Here is a 19,802-nt window from a genome sequence, read left to right on the forward strand (position 1 = left end):
TTTCTACTTGTTAGCTGTCTTCTCCCACCATAATGCAAGCCTCACAGGAGTAAGGACTGTATCTGTCTTGTTACTATTTGTCTTTCCAGTGCTCTACACATCATTGGTGCTCAATAAGTATCTACTAGTGAGTAGTAGATACTTATTCTCTTTCTTTTATTTTTATTGATACATAATAGATAGATATATCTTGGGAATACATATAATACGTTCATATAATTTGTAAAGATCAGATAAACGTCATTTTTTTTTTTTTTTTGAGATGGAGTCTTGCTCTGTTGCCTATGCTGGAGTGCAGTGGTGCAACTGCAGCTCACTGCAACCTCCAACTCCTGGGCTCGAGGGATCCCCCTGCCTCAGCCTCTCAAATAGCTTGGATCATGGGTGTGTGCCAACATGCCCAGCTAATTAAAAACAATTTTTTTTTTGTAGAGATGGGGATCTCACCGTCTTGCCCAGGCTTGTCTCAAATTCCTGAGCTCAACTGATCCTCCCACCTCAGCTTCCCAAAGTGCTGGGATTACAGGTGTAAGCCACTGCGCCCAGCCTCAATATAGTTCAGCTATATGTAACTTTAAATATTTGTCTTTATGCTAGGAACATTCAAATTATTCTCTCCTAGTATTTTGAAGTATACAATAGATTTGAGGAGATGTGCATTTTTATCTAAGTAATCAACAGCACCTTAGATCGGTTAGTTTGCATTTGAGGAAACTGAGGACCTTAGGAGTGGAAGGATTCATCTATGAGAACCCAGCAAGTTAGTAGCAAAGCTAGCTCCTGAACCCAGCTCTTCTAGGCTAGGGCACTGCCCACCACAACGCTCCAGCAGTATCAACCTTCATCTGGCCCTCAGACTCTGGCACTGGTGGTGCCAGGTGCACTTGACACTTGCTTGCTCTGGGTTCACAGCGGTGAAGACAGCCTGGGCTTCTTTCGGAGAAGTGGGAAGAGAATCGGAATTAATATTGGTAAGTCACAACAGAACCCTCATGTGCACATTATTATTATTGCCCCCCCCATATATTCTAAAATAATCCCCACAAATAATTATAAAAATAAATCTTGGTGACAAATTTTTTATTTTATTTCCAGGAACACATTTATTCATCATAATCTCTTCAGGGGTAGGACAAATTGGAGCACTGAGTAGTGAATACAATTTGCAAATAGGCAATATAAGTAGAGAGAAAATTAATATGTATTCCTCGGTGCTCTAAAAGGAGAGGAAGAACATTAATAGCCATTTCCTTGCAGATATAACTTTCAAAATGTTATTTCTGATCCATCAGCGTGAGGCTCCATATGAGGAAAATGGTTGCAACGTGATAAGAAGCGATTAGATGTGAAATGGCATCTCTCAGGTGCTCCTCCCAGCCTCCTTATCCTGTTTTCAGTGGGACATAGGAGGAGTCCTGTTTTCTTTTGTGGCCTGGGGTCACCTGCTTATTTGCTGGGTGACCTTGGGCAAGTCCCTTCTGCCCTTTAAGCCTCAGTTTCCCTCATCAGTAACTGTAGTAGATGATTTCTAAAGCAATTTGGGATGATCATAAATCCAAATTACTTTGGGAGTACTTTAGAAAAATATAGATATGGGGGACCACTTTAATGAACTGACTGCCAAGTTCTGTGTTTTTTAATTGAGGGTGGGAGGAACCCTTCCCCAACTTCCAAGTGGCAGAACCTCTCCAAGTCAAGTTGGGATTCTGGAAAGGTGCTCCCACTGGAAATAGACAGTTGGATGGGTTCTCTTTCCCTGTTGAAAGTCCAATGTGAGTCCCCCTCCTCCAAGTCAGCGATGACCTGCCTCCCAAGCCCAGCTAAGGACTTGGAGTTGCAGCAAGTTCCAGGTAAAATGGGAAATAAGATTTGTTTCTCACTGCTGTTTTCAGGATTTGTTAAAATAGTACCAAGAGATTAGCAGATAGTAGTTTTCATGGTAAATTCTCGATTCTGTGCCAATCTCCTCCTTTTTTGTTTTTAATTATAAAAGTAGTATATGCATGTTACCAAAATCACAGAAGAAATAGAGTGAAAAGCAGAAGCTCCTTTACCACTCCCACCTTCCTCAAACCCACTCCCTTCTCCACAGCCAGCTAATGTTTGCATTTTACTTTACTTTTATTTTTCTAGTAAGAGAATCCTACTATGTTGTCCCGGCTGGTCTCAGTGCTCAATTACAGGTATGAGCCACCATGCTCAGTCCTATTGTTTGCATTTTAACAGAGAAACAATGACAAAACCTTTTAAGACCTAAAGAGAAGGAAAACAGCCAAATGTGGTGACTCATGCCTGTAACCCCAGTACTTTGGGAGGCTAAGGTGGGTGGGTCGCTTGACTCCAGGAATTCAAGACCAGCCTGGCCAACATGACAAAATCCCGTCTCTACAAAAAAGTACAAAAAAATTAGCCAGGCGTGGTGGTGAGTGCCTATAGTCCCAGCTACTTGGGAGGGTGAGGCAGGAGGATGACCTGAGCCCTGAGGTCGAGGCTGTGGTGAGCTGTGATTGTGCCACTACACTCCAGCCTGGGACCCTGTCTCAAAAAAAAAAAAAAAAAAAAAATTAAAAAGGAAAACTAGAGGCACTGAGAATAATAAATTAACATTTATGGAATGAACACTCATGCTAGATATTATGATGGTATTAATATATATTTTTAAAAATTCAATTTGTTCTGATTGGGAGATACTGGGGGGCTTTGGAGCGCAGATCATCCTCAATCCCCTCACATATGTGCAAGTACTTTGAAGAGGGCCCTGGAAACCTCTCTTCTTTCCTGCACTTCCTAAACTTTCTCCTTTAGGCTGAAAGGGGGCTGCTTCAGCAACAAAGAGCATTTCATAAGCAGAGCACTTCTTAGGCAGACACCCGCTTTTTTTTTTAAATTGAAATCTGAATGTGGTGAGTCTGAACTAGGGCCCAGGGCATGATTAATTACAGCAACCATCTTAACCTGCCTAGGGGCTGGGCCTGAAAGAAATGAAGCCAGGCTGAAGACAAATGCAGCTAAGGATAGTTAGGAATGCTAACAAAACTTTGTTAACTGGCCCTGTTCTTTCAGCTGCTAATGTAGAGTTGGAAGATTTAAGGAATCAGTTCCTGTTTCGCTGGTTCTGGCCAGACCCCAGAATCAACTCCCTTGATTGGAAATAAACAGGATCTTCCTTTTTGTCCCCAGGAATGTGATGGAGGAAGGACTCTAAGGCAAAGGGCCTCTTCTGCCAAAGCAGAATAATAATAACAATGATGACAATAGGAATAAAATATTGCCCTCTTCATCAAGGGCGATAAGGAAATCTCCAGTTGTATGAGTTGAACCTTGTTGCTCTTCATGTGCCCGTCAGAGCTCCAGAATTCACAGGCTCAGGGTGGTCAGCGTAGGTTGGATTTGAACTTTCTGTCTTGTGGTCCTCCTGAGTGCATTTGTACAAGCTGGGCTACGTGTTTCAATTTGGGGTTCAGAAAACAGGATCACAATGACAGCACTTCTTGTTGACACAGTGCTGCGAATGTCTGTGTACAAGTCTGAGCGTCTCTCCTGAACAGTGTGTATTAGCCACAGATGTCCCTAGTGCCTAGCACAAGGCCAGAAGCTGGGGCACAGCGGCTGTGAAGTAAGATGGGGCAGGATAGGAAGCTTGCAGCTCACTTTCAATGAGTCATAGAATGGTGTGAGAGGACCGTGACTGCATGAGCCCAACTTTTACCTCAGTGCTCCTGTGGCTGGGACAGAAAGAGCTGTGTTCAGGACGAAGCCCCTATGGGACTTGTCTGTTATTTTCACCCTTGTAAACTCTTTGTATTCTGGAGGAATTATTTGTCTAACTCCTAGGTCAGTCTTATCTCAGTGTTTTTGTTTTTGTTTTTGCTCTCTCCCCTCCCCGAGGGAGGGGTACATTACGGAGGAACTTCACTATCTTCACTATTTCTGTTTAATCTTTGTTTTTGTTCCAAACGGTGATGAGGAGGTAGAAGGATGTTCCCCCTCCCGGCTTCCAATCTTCCTTGGTCCAGGGACACAGATTCTTTTTCTTTTCCTTTTACCTCTCTCCCTTTCCCCCTCTTCCTCCTTCTGTTCCTTCTATTCTCCTTTCCCCTCCTCCTTCTCCTTGTTCTTCTATTCTGAAGACTAACTCCAAAAGCTGAGGAGTAAGGACAGGTGAATCCAGTTTGTTTCTGCTGGTGTCCTCCCCCAACAACATTCAGGAAATTACTTCTGCTACGGTCTGAACATTTGTGTTCCTCCCAAATTTGCATGTTGAAGTCATAACCTCCAAGGTCTTAGGAGGTAAAGCCTTGAGGGGTGATTAGATCATTGGCGTGGAGCCCTCAGGAATGGGATTAGTGCTGTTATAAATGTGGCCCACAGGAGCTAGCTTGTCCCTTCTACCATCTGAGGACACAGGAAGAAGGCTGTTGTCTAGGAACCAGAAAATGGGCCCTCACCACACACCAAATCGTGGGTGCCGTGATCTTCAGCTTCCCAGCCTCTAGAACTGTGAAAAATAAATTTCTATTGTTTATAAGCACTCAGTTTATGGCATTTTGGTATAGCAGCCCTAGTAGACTAAGACAACTACTTTGCTCAAGAACTTTCAATAACTCCCTATTGTTACAGTTTACAGTTCCAACACTAAAGCCCCCCTCCAACAGAGCTATCGTGATCTTAATTTTTGTGATTTCTGCACATGATCCTTCCCCACGCCATCAACTGGCCTTCTTGATGTGTTCACAGAGACAGCAGTGGGTGGGGAAGCATTTCCAGCCGACACTAACAGCTTCTGCGAAACCAATCAGAGGACGGGAGAGCTGGGACACGTGGCTGAAGAGGTAAGAATTGATGGGATTATAAGAGATCTTCAGGGACATACTAGAGATTCTGAACTGTATTAATTATTAGTTGATTAGGAGCCATTGAAAGATTTTAGGTAGGATCAAATTGGGCTTTTAAAATGGTTGCCCTGGGGCTATGTGGAGGAGGCAATAGTAGTGAGAGGGTGTGGAAAAGGGGAAAGATACCTGCCCACTATGGTGACACTGGTAGTGTCTGCAGAACAGCCTATGCTCAGACGACCCAGCTGTGTATGGAGGCAGGGGGATGGATGAGATGACCTTCAGTAACTCCCTTCTGGTCGGGGAAGCGAGAGCCGTTCTCTAATCTCATCTTTGAGTCGGCTTGGGCCTGTTTCCACAAGTCCTCTTCTATCTGTCAAAGCCCTTCTAGGAAAGCTGAGCTGAAAGGCAGCTGCGGAGGGCAGAGTGCTGGCTGGGCCCAGGCTCACTTCCTCCTTTTCAGGCAGGAAAAGCAGACAAAAGTGGACAATGGACCAGAGAGGGTGCGTCCAGCAGAGAAGGAGGGAGGAGGCGGGGGAGCTGGTCCTTGGGCCAGCAGGCCTGGGAAGGTTCCCTTTGATCCCCTTATCTCTGGAGGGTAAGCTTTCTTTTTTGGCCTGCAGGACCTTTTGTTGCAGCATTTCCTGGAATCCCCCAAAGTAAACACAGTCAAGACTGCATTCTTACTGCTCCACTCTTCTGAGTCTGCTCCTCCCAGCTGAGAGAGGGGCAGGAAGGTCAACCCTCCGAGATCAACACTGCTCATCAAAATGCTGACAAGGGCCCACCTAACAATGTGTTAGGACCAGGGCTGTCTGAGAGACGATGCCAGTTAAGGCTGGGGTGGGTCTTAGCTGCAGCAGGAGTGGAAGATGACAACCAGTTGATATCTGGTAGCTTTGTGCATCCTGGGCTTGGAGGCAAGAATAGGCAAGGAGAAAATTTGGATCCTTTCAGAGAAAAACAGGCATGGGTTTAGGGATTTACCTGCCCACCGGGTCTACTTTCATCCAGACAGGAGGCCCATGGCCAGCTCTTCCAGATGGGGTGGGTGGGGAACAGCGCGAATGACCCCACTGATGACTTTAAGCCTCACAAATCTCTTTCCCTCTGAGAAGCAGGAGAAGAAAAGCCTGAAACTTGGGGTCACCAGCCAATTATCCTTCCCCAGGGTTTATTATTGTCAACTCTTAGAGGCCACAGGGAAAGGATGGGGTGGTCTTAACCAAGCCCACGTTTTATTTATAGGGAAATTCAACCCCCCCAATCCCCCTCCCCTCCTACAAATGGAAACTCCGCCCCACCAGGAGTCCTTCAACCTTCTAACTTACCAGCTTTGGTGGGGAGGAGAGTTCAGCCAAGAGGCCCCTGCTCGCTGCAGTTGAGGGCCCTTATGTAACGCAGCTTGCGAAATGCAGGAAAGGCCCGGTTGGGTACAGCTCAGCTAACGGCTCAGAAGGGGCGCCCCTGATAGGAATCCCCCCACCTCAGGCCTGGCCCAGACTAACGCGATAAAGTTGTGGGCATGGAGTGTTGGGCATTGGGACACCCGGGGGAGGAAGGGGCGCGGGGAGTCGGGGTCAGGCCGCCGTCGGGACGCGGGACACCTGTTGCAGCGGGCGGCCAGGGCTCACCTGCGCGGGGGCCGGGCCGAGGGGCGGCGGCGGCGGCGCGCGGCGGAGCTGAGGTGCCCGCGGCCGGCCCGCGCCTCCGGCTTCCGCTGGGTCAGCTGACTGCCCAGTGCGGAACTGTGCGCCCGCCGCGCTCCCCTGCCGCGCTCCCCTGCCGCGCTCGCCGCTGCCGCCGCCGCCGCCGCGCCCCCGCGCTCCGTGCCGCGCGCCCGCCGCGTCCTGGCAGCCATGGCCGGGCTCGTGGTCAGTGGAACTCAAGTAAGTCCCGGCCAGCCCCGCCTCCGCCCGGGGCGCAGTCCGCGTGGGGAGGAACAGCGGCGCACAGGGGTTCCCCAGGGCCTAGACACCCCTGTCCCCGCCTCAGGGGGCTGCATCTGCAGGCGGTGAGCGTCAGGTGCTCAGGTTCGCCCTAGTGGGGCGACTACAGACCCCGTTTCGGGCCTGGCACACACCCTGGCTCTGCGGGAAGAACACCCCGAAGGTCCCCCATTCCCCCCACTTCCCTCTGCCCTTAGCGCCTCACTGAGCAGGCCCAGCGGACACCGTGCTGACGGCCCCCGGTACTTTTGGGGGCCCACAGAAAATGTTCCAATTTCATAATCCGAATTTTTAAAACTTTTGGTCAAATAATCCATTTTGATAAATCACACTGATATAGTCATCTTTATACCAATGCAGTTGTAATATATAAATTTACTTATTTGTAAATAGAGGAAGGGGTTTATGTAGGCAAAAGTGTCTAGGGTACCCAAAGTCCCAGCACATCCCTGGAGATGAGGGTGCTGGTGGGCCCTGCGCTGAATGGGCTACGCCATAGCCAAAGGCTGATGGAAGGCTACCGACCTCCAGTTCTATTTCCACACTCGATTTCTTGAACAGGAGTCTGTGATGAATGGCAACACGCCAGTTTCAACCCTGGGTGCCAGACACCCAGACTTACATGCTTTTAACTCTGTAGTGAAGCCTCAGGTGTTCATGGCTGGAGGGATGAACCCAGCAACGCTGGGACCAGGTGTCTTTCTTACCTGCTGAAAAAGCCAGTTCTCTGTCTTTAACCTCTTCTCTTCTCTGATGAAGCCAGAGCCCTCTTACTTCCCACCTTTCCCTGCACACCCTGGAGAAATAGTTCTGAGTTTTTGAAGCTCTCCTCTTGGATTGCCTAAGGCAGGTAGTGTCAGGCACAATTGGATTTTGAGATTACTTTGGGCTGAAGGGAATGATTCCTCCTTAGAGGAGGTTCTAGGGGTTTTTACAGCTCCTACAGATGCAGTGAGGGCCATCTGTGCTGCCCGTTAAACTAGCCGCTGCCTGTTTTCTTTTTTTCCAGAGTCCTGTCATTTCATCTGGTACACATGTTTATTGAGTGCCTACTGTATGCCAGGCACCATGCCAGGTGTTACTGGAAATAAGCCTTTCCTTTGTCTCTGTACACCCCCCCCATTTAACATTTTTGTTGCTTAGGAATACTGGCTCTGTCCCTTGACCCACAGCCTGGGAGGAGAGAGCTGGAGAAAGACCAGAGTTCGGAAGTGAGCTACCAGCTTGCAGAGAGGCTAAAAATGACCCGTCTTGTTCAGCCATCAGGGAAAGGTTTTTTTTTTTTTTCCTGGGAGTTACTATGACTGCCTGGAGGGAGGGACTGGACAAGAGGGCCTCTTCCTTCTCTTGGAGTATCTACCTAAGAAGGAGGGTTCCCCGCCCCCCAGACCCTAGGTCTCTGTGTTTTCAGATGTGATATTCTCCCGGTGTACCTTGCTACAAGTTCAGGGGGCTGAGCACTTTCCTGTGCTTCCTTTCCCTTTGCTCTTCCTGCGTTTCCTAGATTTGATTTTTCCTGCAACAACTGTTCTTAGCCTACTCCACACAGCCCAAGGACATTCATGGAAGTGTGGGTGAAGCATTTTAGGCCCTTGGGGACTGTTTTACTAGACCAAGTTGCCTGGGGAGGAGCTAAGAAGGTAGGTTGGGAAAATGCCCCTGGAGAGTCTTAGTGCCCCATTTCCCAAACTGCCCAGGTTAGTGGATTTGAGTGCCAGGCCCCGGAGGGTTGTGTTTTTTTGTTTGTTTGTTTTGTTTTTCACATTCTGCTCCCAGTGATTTCTAATGGCTGCCGTTTTAAGAGGTAGCACCTTGAATGTGGGTAGCATGGAACAGTACTTGTCAGACTTTAGTAGATCCTTCTTAAAGGGAGAAAAATAAAACCCGCAAAACTTCCCATGAACCCATCGTGTGAATATAGTTTTTATTACAGTGTTACTCAAATATTAAAACATAAAGCCAGATACAAATTTCCCGTATCCAGAGACCTATAAATCCCAAATAAAGGGATGGTTTAAGTGCAAAGAAAAAAAATCCTATACAATTAAACAATTTAATGAGATGAATGCTGCTTGGCTTGAAGGTAGGTCACTGCTTTTAAGGCCACTGTGGGCTGACTGCTGTGGAGCTGGTTTTTAGGAGCTCCACAAGCCTATGATGCCACCTGCCTGGGGATGTTGCAGTCTTCCTATTGCTTTTCTCTGTAAAAGTCTTTTCATTTGCCATGGGTCTGACTTCATTTGGCTTCTCTTGGCTTGAATGCATCATTTATGTTCAGCATTAAGTCATTTCTCTTTCCTCTAGCTTAGACAACTTAATACAATTGTAGACACAAATACAAACTTGGAATTTGGGCACTGAAATCTTGTGCCCAAGAGATACTGGACTAATGAATCCCTTCTGTGGGGAGAGTGGTCTCATTCAACAGCTGTTTAACAGAGTGGCCACTGGGTGCCAAAGACAGTGTTGTGCACTTTTAATATGTTAGCTCATCGCATTCCTGTAAGTACAATAGGGACAATAATATGCATGGGGCTGATTCATAAGGATTGAATAGATAACAAGCACATGATAGGCATTTAATACATGTTGGTTTTTACATTATTCTTAACACCTTTGGAGGAGTTAGTGTTAGTCCAGTTGCAGAAGAGGAAACAGAGACTTGGAGATGGTGACTTATCCGCGACAACACAGCTAGCAGTGGCAGTACCGGGAATCAGATTTCTACCTATGGTTGTTTCTACTCCAACAGCTTCCAGTACCACACATACACTTATTTATTTATGAATGAATGATAAGGGCTTGCTCTGTTGCCCAGGCTGACATGCAGTGGCGCAATCATAGCTCACTGCACCCTTGAACTCCTGAGCTCAAGCTGTCTTCCTGCCTCAGCTTCCTGAGTAGCTGGGAATACGAGTGTGCACCACTGTGCCCAGCTCAGTATTACAAATTTAAAATCGAGGATCTCCCACCCCTGGCTAGGGGCAGGCATCATAAAATAATCTCCTCAACATCTGACTGTTGACAAACTCATCTCCAGAAATGCCCTGGGAGCTAGAAAGTCCCAAAGCAAAGTGAAACCTGCAGTCTTCTATGGTTTGGTCATTTTCTGCAGCTTCAGCTCGGAGGGATTGTGTGTGTACATGGATGGGGACCCCTTCCAGACTCTCCTTTCCCTTTCTAGTTTCCTCTCCATAGGGATCTTTAACTTGTTATATTTTCATTTGCCTGGTAATGGTGTCCCTTCCTGTTATTCCACACAGGGTGGAAGTCTTAGGGTACAAATTATAGAAAATAGAGAAATTATAAGTTCGAATCTTTGTTCCTCAATGCAGTCTAAATCAAGGTAATTGACTAAATACAGTGGTGTTCTGAATATGCTCTTGCTTCTGTGCCATTTAAGATATATTAATCTCTGTATCCCATCTCCCTTTTGCTGAAGAAGCAAACTATTTTTGGTTTGGCTCTTCTGGCCTTGCATCTTACATTAGGTGGTCCTGTGCTCTAAGAAGCTTCCTGACATCCTGAGAGGTAATGTCTTCCCTCAGAAGCTCTTCTTAAGTCTGTTTTCTAGCTTCAAGTGTTGCTTGCAATATCTGGCAGTGACTGCTTGCTGCTTTTAAGCCTTTTCCAGCCGATTTGAGCCCTTCAGCCTGGTCGGCTTAACTCACATCTCTAAAAGCTTCTACTTTACCACAGGGGTTATCTAAGCATGCAGATTACTTACCAAGTTGGTTCTCATGCTAAACTTTTGAGACTTGGTCTTCACATTTGAGAACAATGAGAACAACTTGTATTTTTCTTAGTCTTCCTGGGATGTCATATAGTTAAGACCATGTAATGAAACAGGCTGCTGACAGTCTCATCAGATGTTGTGAGTGATCCAAATGCTTTGTGGTGATAGCTCTCCTTGGTGCTCCTGTTTCCTTTGAATGGAACTCCTACAGAAGAAAAAGGGAAGCAAATATCCCTCTCTTTTCCCAGGCTCTAACAGTCTTCTTGGGCCCTCAGTGTAGCACCATGGGAGAAGTTCTTGCCCTTTCAGCTCAGAAGACTCATTTTGAAGCCAAAACATGATGATAGATGCACCATTGGCATTTGCTGATCAAGAAAACTCGTGTCTGCCTGACATGGTGGCTTGTACCTGCAATTCCAGCTATTTTGGGAGGCTGAGGTGGGGGGATTGCTTGAGTTCAGAGTTTGAGATCAGCCCGAGCAACACAGTGAAACCCCATCTCTTACAAAGAAAAAGAAAAAAAAAAAAAAAAAAAAAAAAGAGAAATCTCAAACTCACATGTAGATTTGTAAACACTCCATGGCTCCCAAGTTGGAAGTCCTTATTTATGGTATAGGACTTGATCTGGGCTCTGTCACTAAGATTGTGCTGGGCAGGCCTCTGGAGTCTTAGTTTCCTTGTATAAAACATAAGAAGTTTTGACAAACTGGGTCTCTCTGAGATTTAGTTCTTGGCCATTCTAAGAGGAAAGAACTCAGTTTCTACATCTAAAACTCAATGTCTCTACTATATATATCACAGAGGTCTTGACTGATAATATGTACAAGGTAGTGGTACAGGCTGGGGTGAATGGGATGGATTTTCTGGTGAGTGCCATGGACCTGGGGTTCACTGTGAATGTACAATACAGAAGAAGCTGCTGATTAAGCAGAGATCCTGAGGGAGATCGAAGTTCCCAGATGGACTAGAGCCTTATAGCCACAGTCTCTCTTTGGCGTATGATTTCTCTCTCCACTTGGAAGCAGAACTTAATTTATTACACAAAGAACTGTGAAGAAAGATGGACCCCAGGTAGAAAGAGGAGAGACTGCTAGATTGAACTTAGAGTCCTTTATTTTTTAGCCTATATCTTCTTGAGTCAAAATTACTTTATTGGAGTCAGCTATTTTTCTGTTCTTTCTCCTTATTTTCTCTCCTAGAATGAAGTTACTGAAGGAGAGTGGATATAGGATATTGCATTGTCAGCAGTTTGTCCTCAGTGGATAGGAGAAGGTTGAGAGGTGACTGGAGATGTTGAGGGTGTCAGGGTTCAGTGTAGCTTATATGAGGTTGAACCATGTAAAAGAGCTATTTTGTGGTTCTAAAATGGATATTTGTAGCTCACATGGTTGAACCTAATATCTGAGGATGTAAGATGGTCACCGTAGTCTTGTTTCCCATGAGGAAACAACCTCCTGGGGAATATCTTTCTCATTCTAAGAGATCTTTGTCTGTATATGTGGAAGAATGTGATTTGTAGGGAAACCAGAAGAAGGTTGTAGCTGTGTGTTGGGCTTGGATTTCGAGCTGGGGGTTGAGCATGTTGTACTTTAGGGAAACAGCATGCATTGTGGCCCATTGGTCAGCTCAGCCCCGTGGGTTTATTTTATGGTTTGGGGATTAGTTGCCAGTCTGCCCACAGAGTGCTGTCTGTAAAAATGGGTTCCAAAAACTGGGTGATTAGGGTAGTGAGAAAGCCCACTGACCTTCTCACAGGCATCAGTTCTGGAATCAGTTCAGTTCAGCCTTTTAATATTTGGGCACATACAGGTACTTAATAATAAATAATCTGTAATAGAAGAATGCCCAGGGAAACAACTTTGTGCACAGAGTGGGATTGGCTGCCAAAGGGCCTCTGGAGGAGGGACATTCAGGAGCCCCGGGCACACATTGTTGCCCTGTGGCCTTCAAATCAGCTTTTTTTGGGTGTGGAGGGCATTTTGTACACGGTGGCAACTGGATGGGATTGGTGGTCTGGGGAGGTTTTCTTTTCCAACCCTGTTGTTCCAGCACCCTGAAGGTTGAATGCTGGTAAGTGCATCTGCTGTGTGTTTTATGAGGTAATGTGCATACCAGGGTACTGGGGGGCAGTGGAGGAGAGGGAGAAGAAGGGGCAGAGGAGCAGCTGTTGCAAAAGCCCCTGAGTGAGAGGGCGATTGTTGCAGTTATATCAACGTGCCCTGATATTCAGGTTTCTTTTGGACACCTGAATCTGGCCAATTTTAGTCCAATTTCCATCGTCTTGGGATTAGTCTCCATCATGTTAACTGCACCAGGAAAGGGGAGCTGTTGGTGGTGTCCTTGGAGCCCCCAAAGCTGATTTGATCAGGGAAACAGTCACAAATGTGGCCTTTTTGTGTGTGAGAAACTTGCGTTTCAAGTTGCAGAAGCAATCATTGGATCAATAATTTCAGGATTGGGAGCAGATGGGTGATTTCCGTTTGCCACATTGTTTCTGTTCCATTTAATTTCCAGGTGTCCTACATAGGCCAGGACTGCAGAGAAATTCCAGAGCACCTTGGCAGGGACTGTGGACATTTTGCAAAGAGGCTTGATCTGAGCTTTAACCTTCTGAGGTATGTAACCTTCACAAGATGTAGGCCAGGCCTGGGAGACCCAGTCCTCCCGGGTACTTTAGGGCCGGCAGATAAAAGTCAAATGTTCCAACTCCACATAGGGTGTCCTTTTATTCAGCAGAAGGCTCTGAGAGGTGTGGAATCATGCCCCAAAGGTTTGACTGTGTCCGGTGATTCCTTGGCTGCCTTTTTTTGTGCTGCTGAAGATGCCTAGGCAGCATGTTGAGCCTCATCCGTTTCACACCAGTTCCTATGAGAGGGCCATCATGTTTTCACCGTGTTCTTTTCATTTCTCATGGATACCTGTGCAGACAGGTCAGAATACTCTTGGGGAAGGAATGAGATGGAGCCCGCAAGAGTATTTTGGGGTGTCTAGGTGTGCTTTTTTAGGATAAACACATGTCCCAAAACATTTGTCGAGTCACAGGTAGGGTGTGTGTATGTGTGTGTTTTCTTTCTTTTGCCTTTTTATGAATTGGAGCTTTAAATGTTTGTGATGATAATGTCTCCCAGATGGTGTTTCAAAGCAATTTAAACACTGTTGGTGTGGGGTGGGTGGGAGGGAAACTCTCTGACAACTGTTCAAGTCTTGGCAAAGGTAAGTGTGATCTTGTATATTATTCCAGTGGAGAATACGGGCAGTTATTTCCTTTCTCCCTAAAAGGTTATGCCTTGTGCCTGATTTGGGGGCTTGGAGGAGAGAAGTAAGAGGTACTTGGAAAGCAGGTGTCAGTGGGATAAGAGCAGGGGTCAGGCAGGGCGATTGCTTTTCTCCTAACAAGCTGGTGCCACCCAGGGCTTTTTCCTCAGTGCCCTCCTTGAGAGCTGTGCTGCCCTCTGAGTGGGACAGACTGTCCTGGGGTCAAAGGAGAGATGAGGAACCTGAATTCCATTCCAGGGCCCAGGTACTTTCCTGCTTCTAGGCCTCGGAGTCTTCATTTCCCACTGCTGAATCTGGATACTTGGGAATTAGAAATTTGAGGGAAACTGAACACAACTCAGGGCAATAAGGCACAAGAGGTAAAAGAGGATTTGTTTGAGGTCAGCCAGCGGAACTCCTCGGATGCTGCTCGGGAGTACGCGGCCACACAGAGCTGCGCTGTCTCCAGGAAAGGGGCACCCTGAGGGTTGTGGTGGATGGAGAGTGGCCACTGTCTCTGTATTCTTCCCTACTCCCAAAGGGTTTTTGTGCATCTGGGGAGAGGTTGAAACGGACAAGTTGTAAGTAGTACACAGTGATGAGAGGAAGCCAAATAAATACATGCTGACTCTAGAGAAATGAAGGATTTTTTTTTTTTTTTTGAGATATCTTTTTCTGAGCACTTTTTTTGAGTGCTCCAGCCTCCCAGAGCAGACTCAGGCAAAAGGCTCCCTTTCCTGGGCATGGAAGGAGTTCCTCCTGTGTGACCGGCCCCCAGGGGCTCAGGGCACTGGGGCTCGGGGTTGTGGTTGCCCTGAGTAGTTAGTGGGAGCCGGATGTGGGTTTGAGGAGGCTGGGCCGCATGAGGGAGCATCAGTGTATGCGGGTCATGGGACTGGGCTGTCAAGTCTGAGGAAACACAACCATCTTTGTGATGTCCAGGGGCCCCGCCTTTCTTTGGGAGAGGAGGGACTGGACCTTGGGAGGTGTGTATGTGTGGCAAGAAGGGGCTGTTGGCTCTGAGGGGCTGGATCTATATGGATTTATTGTAGGAAGTGACACATCCTAGATGCAGGAAAATTTAGTAAGGGGGTGGCTGAAGAGTGGATTCAGAAGGAGAACACCGAAGATTTGTATTTTCCTTTGTTGAGAGGAGACACATTTCTGTAGTGTTGAGTTTGAGTTGGTTTCACATCTGGTAGGAGCCTGTTCTTGTCCGTGTTGTCGTCAGTGTGTGAGCTCCACACTGGATTGTAGCTGAGTTTGGGCAGGGATAAGCAGTGGAGGGGTGAGGTCTAATGTTCAGAAAAAGTTTGTGTTTAGGGACTTGGTTATGCTGGAGACAGTTGCAGACCAGAATGGAGAAAAGCACTCCTGACTTGAGTTGGGTGTGCTTGGGAGTGGATCACCTTTGATCTTCTTTATTTACCTAATTGGAGGGAGGAGCAGGGGAGGCAACACTATTTCTCTGGGGTATTAGAGGAAGATTTGAGCTTATTTGGGCACTGGTCTCTATCTTTGCCTTCAGCTGAATCAACATCTAAGATGTTTTAGATGCTTAGCTAATTCCTCTTAAAAAGAATAAGCAGAGGCTGGGAGTAGTGACTCACGCCTATAATCCCAGCAGTTTGGGAGGCCAAGCTGGGCAAATCACCTGAGGTCATGAGTTCAAGACCAGCTTTGCCAACGTGGTGAAACCCCGTCTCTACTAAAAATACAAAAAAATTAGCTGAACATGGTGGCGGATGCCTGTAATCCCAGCTACTTGGGAGGCTGAGGCAGAAGAGTCGCTTGAACCTGGGAGGTGGAGTTTGCAGTGAGCTGAGATCACACCATTGTACTCCAGCCTGGGCAGCAAGAGTGAAACTCTGTCGAGAGAGAGAGAGAGAGAGAGAGAGAGAGAGAGAAAGAAAGAAAGAAAGAAAGAAAGAAAGAAAGAAAGAAGCAGGAGGGGGGAAAATAGGGAGAAGAGAAGAGACAGGAGATTCTAAACTTACCTTCCAAATGAGTGGGGATGGAGTGGATGACCCAAGCTCTCTAGGCTTCAGGGATCATGATATCCAAATGAAATATTGTAAATCCATATCCCGTGTTCTGTAGAAAGTTTCTCCCTAGGCCCCTCTGCCCCTCACTATTTCCATGGGATTGCAGGGAGCATGTTTCCCAGTCAGGCTGCCCTGCACCCAGCACACTGCAGTCCCTGACCATATTTCGGCTCTGTTGTCTGCTATTCTTCCTCTTGAGCAGCCTGCCTGGCCTCACTTGGGATACCCCCTTCATTTTTCCAAAGCCCAACACCACGTTATTACATATTGACTTGTACTGCTAGCTGAAGGTGTAGTGAAGAGGGTTGGGTGGTAATTGTGGCACAGAGCAGGACATAAGGTTGGGATAGCACTGTTCCTGGACATTTTTGAGGTTCTGCTTGCCACAGAGAATTTCTCCCTGGCAGTGCCTCTAATTAGGGTCAGGCCTCCTGCATGTGACTAATGCCTCTTTCTCCTAGGCACTTTCTCTCTTTTCCATGCCACTTACTATCTTTCCAGAGCTATCCTCAGAAGCACAAAATTCTTCCCTTGTTATATACAGAAAAATTAACCCTTTCCTCTCCTTCTAGAACATCTCTACAGGCTTTTTTTTTTTTTTTTTTTTTTTTTAAACCTCCAAAAGTCATATCAGGATACTGCCTTAAACAGAGCAGTACCTTGATAAATAAAAACTTTGCACTCCCCTAGGTTGCAAGATCAGCTGCAGTACATTTGTGTTTTAGGGCAAAGTTTACTTTTAGACAAGGAGTTCTATTTATTCAGTTTTTAAATAGTTAATACATGCACATGGCACAACCTTTAGAAGGAGCAAACATGCAGTGAGAAGAAAGTCTCATTTACACCATGTCCTTTAGCCTCCCAGGTTCCCTTTGTACAGCTACCTATTGTTACTCAGTTTTTGTGTCATCTTCCAGAGATACTATGCATATACTAACATGTGATTTACTAACATGTGAGTTACATGCATATACTAACATATGATTTTTAAATCTTTTCCCAACTTTATTGAGGCATAATTGACAGCTAAAAGTTGTATCTGTAGCATACAACATGATGTTCTGCATACATTGTGAGATGCATACATTGTGAGATGATTACTGAGCTGAAGCTAATTAACATATCCCTTACCTCACACAGTTCCCTTTTTTGTATGAAGAGAACATGAATGATCTATTGTCTTAGCAGATTTCAAATATACAATACAGTAATATTAACTATAGCCACCATGCTGTACATTACATTATGTTTAAGTTCTTAATCCATTTTGAGTTGATTTTTGCATATGATCTGAGAAAAGGGATCAATTTTTTGTATATGGTGTGAGATAAGACATCAATTTTTTCTTCCACATATGGATATCCAGTTTTTCTAACACCATTTATTGAAGAGACTGTTCTTTCCCCTTTGTGTGTTCTTGGCACCTTTGTTGAAGATCAATTGACTGTCAATGCATAGATGTATTTCTGGGCTCTCTATTTTATTCCATTGGTCTATATGTCTGTTTTTATGTTACTATGTATTGTTTTGATAATTACAGCGTTGTAATATGTTTTGAAGTCAGGTAGTGTGATGCCTCTAGCTTTGTTCTTTTTGCTCAACATTGCTCTGTTTGGAGTCTTTTGTGTCATATGAATTTTAGGATTTTTTTTCCTATTTCTGTGAAAAATGCCATTGGAATTTTGATAAGGATTGCATTGAACCTGTTGATGGCTTTAGGTCGTATGGGATATCTTCCTTTATGTGTGTATCTTTCCATTTTTTTCATCAATGTTTTATAGTTTTCATTGTACAGATCTTTTACCTCTTTGGTTAATTTCTAGGAATAAATTTTATTCCTATAAAAATATTTTATTTTTTCATGTTATTGTAAATGGGATTAATTTTTTTGGATAATTCTTTGTTAGTGTATAGGCATGCAGCTGCTTTTTATGTGTTGATTTTGTATCCTGCAACTTTACTGAATTTGTTTATTCTAACAGTTTTTTGGTGTAGTCTTCACAGTTTTCTATGTATAAGATCATGTCATCTGCAAACAGAGACAGTTTTACTTCTTTCTTTCCAATTTACATGCCTCCTATTTCTTTTTTTGCCTAATTGCTCTGGCTAGGACTTCTATTACCATACCGAATGGAAATGGTGAGAGTGGGCATCCTTATTCCTGATCTTAGAGGAAAAGTTTTCAGCTTGTTTCTGTTAAGTGTGATGTTAGCTGTGGGCTTGTCATATATGGCCTTTATTATGTTGAGGTAAATTCATTCTGTACTTAATTTGTTGAGAGTTTTTATTATGAAAGGATGTTGAATTTTGTCAAATGCTTTTTCTGTTAATATGGTATCCTTTATTCTGTTAATGTGGTATATATACCATTAAATGTGGTCCATCACATTTATTGATTGCATATATTAAACTATCCTTGCATTCCAGGGATAAATCCCACTTGATGATGGTGCATGATTCTTTTAATGTGCTGTTGAATTTGGTTTGCTGATTGTGTTGAGTGTTTTTGCTTGTATGTTCATTAGGGATATTGGCTTGTAGCTTTCTTGTAGTGTCCTTGTTTGGCTTTGGTATCAGGACAATGTTGGTCTTGTTAAATAAGTTTGAAAGTATTCCCTCCTCTCCAATTTTTTGTAAGTGTTCGAGAAGGATTGATGTTCGTTCTTTAAATGTTTGATAAAAATCACTAGTGAAGCCATCAGGTCCTGGACTTTTCTTTGTTGGGAGATTTTTGATTATTTATTTAATCTCCCTATTTGTTAATTGATCTGCTTGGGTGATTTTTTTTTATGTGGCTGAATTTGTATTTACTGCCTGCCAAGATGTTAGTTAGAAGAAAGGCACCAGGTTTCAACTACTCATGTAAGGAACATCCTTCTTTGTTTTTTTTTTGTTTTTTTTTTTTTGAGATGGAGTCTCACTCTGTCACCCAGGCTGGAGTGCAGTGGTGCGCTCTCGGCTCACTGCAAGCTCCGCCTCCCAGGTTCACGCCATTCTCCTGCCTCCGCCTCCCGAGTAGCTGGGACTACAGGTGCCCACCACCATGCCTAGCTAATTTTTTGTATATTTAGTAGAGACAGGGTTTCACCATGTTAGCCAGGATGGTTTCGATCTCTTGACCTCGTGATCTGCCCGCCTCAGTCTCCCAAAGTGCTGGGATTACAGGCATGAGCCACCATGCCCAGCCTTGTCATTCATTCTTATCCATCCACAATCATTGTTAATCTCATTCATAAAAGAGATAGTTCTGCTGATTCTACTATGACCACCTGTTTATGCTGGAAGGGAGGGTAGTTATGGATTTATAAGTTCTGGACTTTTGTTTGAAGTTACTGTACATATTTTTTTCTTCCCATTATACTTCAAAGTCTTCTTTCCTGCATTAACTATGGCAAATCCACTTCTGTGTTAGTTGGATTGTCCGACAGTAAACTGGTGACCTCTCCATGTAGAAGGTCATGGATTTCAGGCTGTATTGTTTTTGTGACTCTTTCCTGGGGGGGAATTAAAGTTACTAGAGCCAGTGTGTACCCTGTCAGGTTAGAAATTGGAAACGGAAACAAGAAAACAGGCCCAAATGAAATTTCTGGCTCCCTTAAAAGGCTCACACATTCCTTTCTTCTGCTCTTTCAGCCTGGATCTGATTCTTCCTGCTGTGATTGGCCGGGAACCAGGTCAGCCATAGTGACTGTGAACTGGATTGAGTTCTCTGGACTCAATTCTTGGGGTCAGGGTCTTGCCATCCACCCTGGAATGAGGATAGAGGGTTTAGGGAGCTGATCAGGTAACAGCCAGGAGGCATGACATTTTGTCCCTTGAAATTGAATACATTAGTGAATGTGAGTCCAATGTCTACATCTGTGTGAAATTGTATTTAAGTTCTTTATTTCTGAAGATAATTTTTTTCTTATAAGAGTAACAGTAATTAATATAGAAATATTAGAAAACCCAGAGAAAGTATGAAGGAAACCGTCTTCCTCTC

At 45.0% G+C, this 19,802-nt stretch overlaps 1 protein-coding gene and 1 long non-coding RNA gene across 9 annotated transcripts in view; one reads left to right on the top strand and one right to left on the bottom strand.

The window, feature by feature from the left end:
• Positions 1-4,876: 4,876 nt before the first annotated feature.
• On the bottom strand, positions 4,877-6,510 carry LOC110744125. Its single transcript, XR_002524322.2, has 2 exons — positions 6,167-6,510; positions 4,877-5,945 (listed from the first exon to the last, which is right to left on the bottom strand). It is a non-coding gene; the product is annotated as an uncharacterized LOC110744125 (long non-coding RNA).
• Positions 6,511-6,579: 69 nt separating this feature from the next.
• LRMDA (leucine rich melanocyte differentiation associated) overlaps positions 6,580-19,802 on the top strand; it is a 1,152,373-nt gene continuing 1,139,150 nt past the window's right edge. For 5 of the 8 annotated variants that reach the window (XR_002524551.2, XR_002524550.2, XM_017944526.3 and 2 more), the window contains exons 1-2: positions 6,596-6,724; positions 13,035-13,135. Coding sequence is in view for 5 of the 8 variants with exons in the window: in XM_017944526.3 (XP_017800015.1) it covers positions 6,695-6,724; positions 13,035-13,135 (131 nt within the window). In the remaining 3 variants the exon portion in view is untranslated. Of the gene's footprint in view, positions 6,725-13,034; positions 13,136-19,802 lie in introns of those variants that run through there. The other 3 variants (XM_017944525.3, XM_017944520.3, XM_017944522.3) reach the window with 3 other exon arrangements.

This window comes from Papio anubis, chromosome 11 (genome assembly GCF_008728515.1).
Source record: "Papio anubis isolate 15944 chromosome 11, Panubis1.0, whole genome shotgun sequence".
NCBI classification, from domain to species: Eukaryota; Metazoa; Chordata; class Mammalia; order Primates; family Cercopithecidae; genus Papio; species Papio anubis.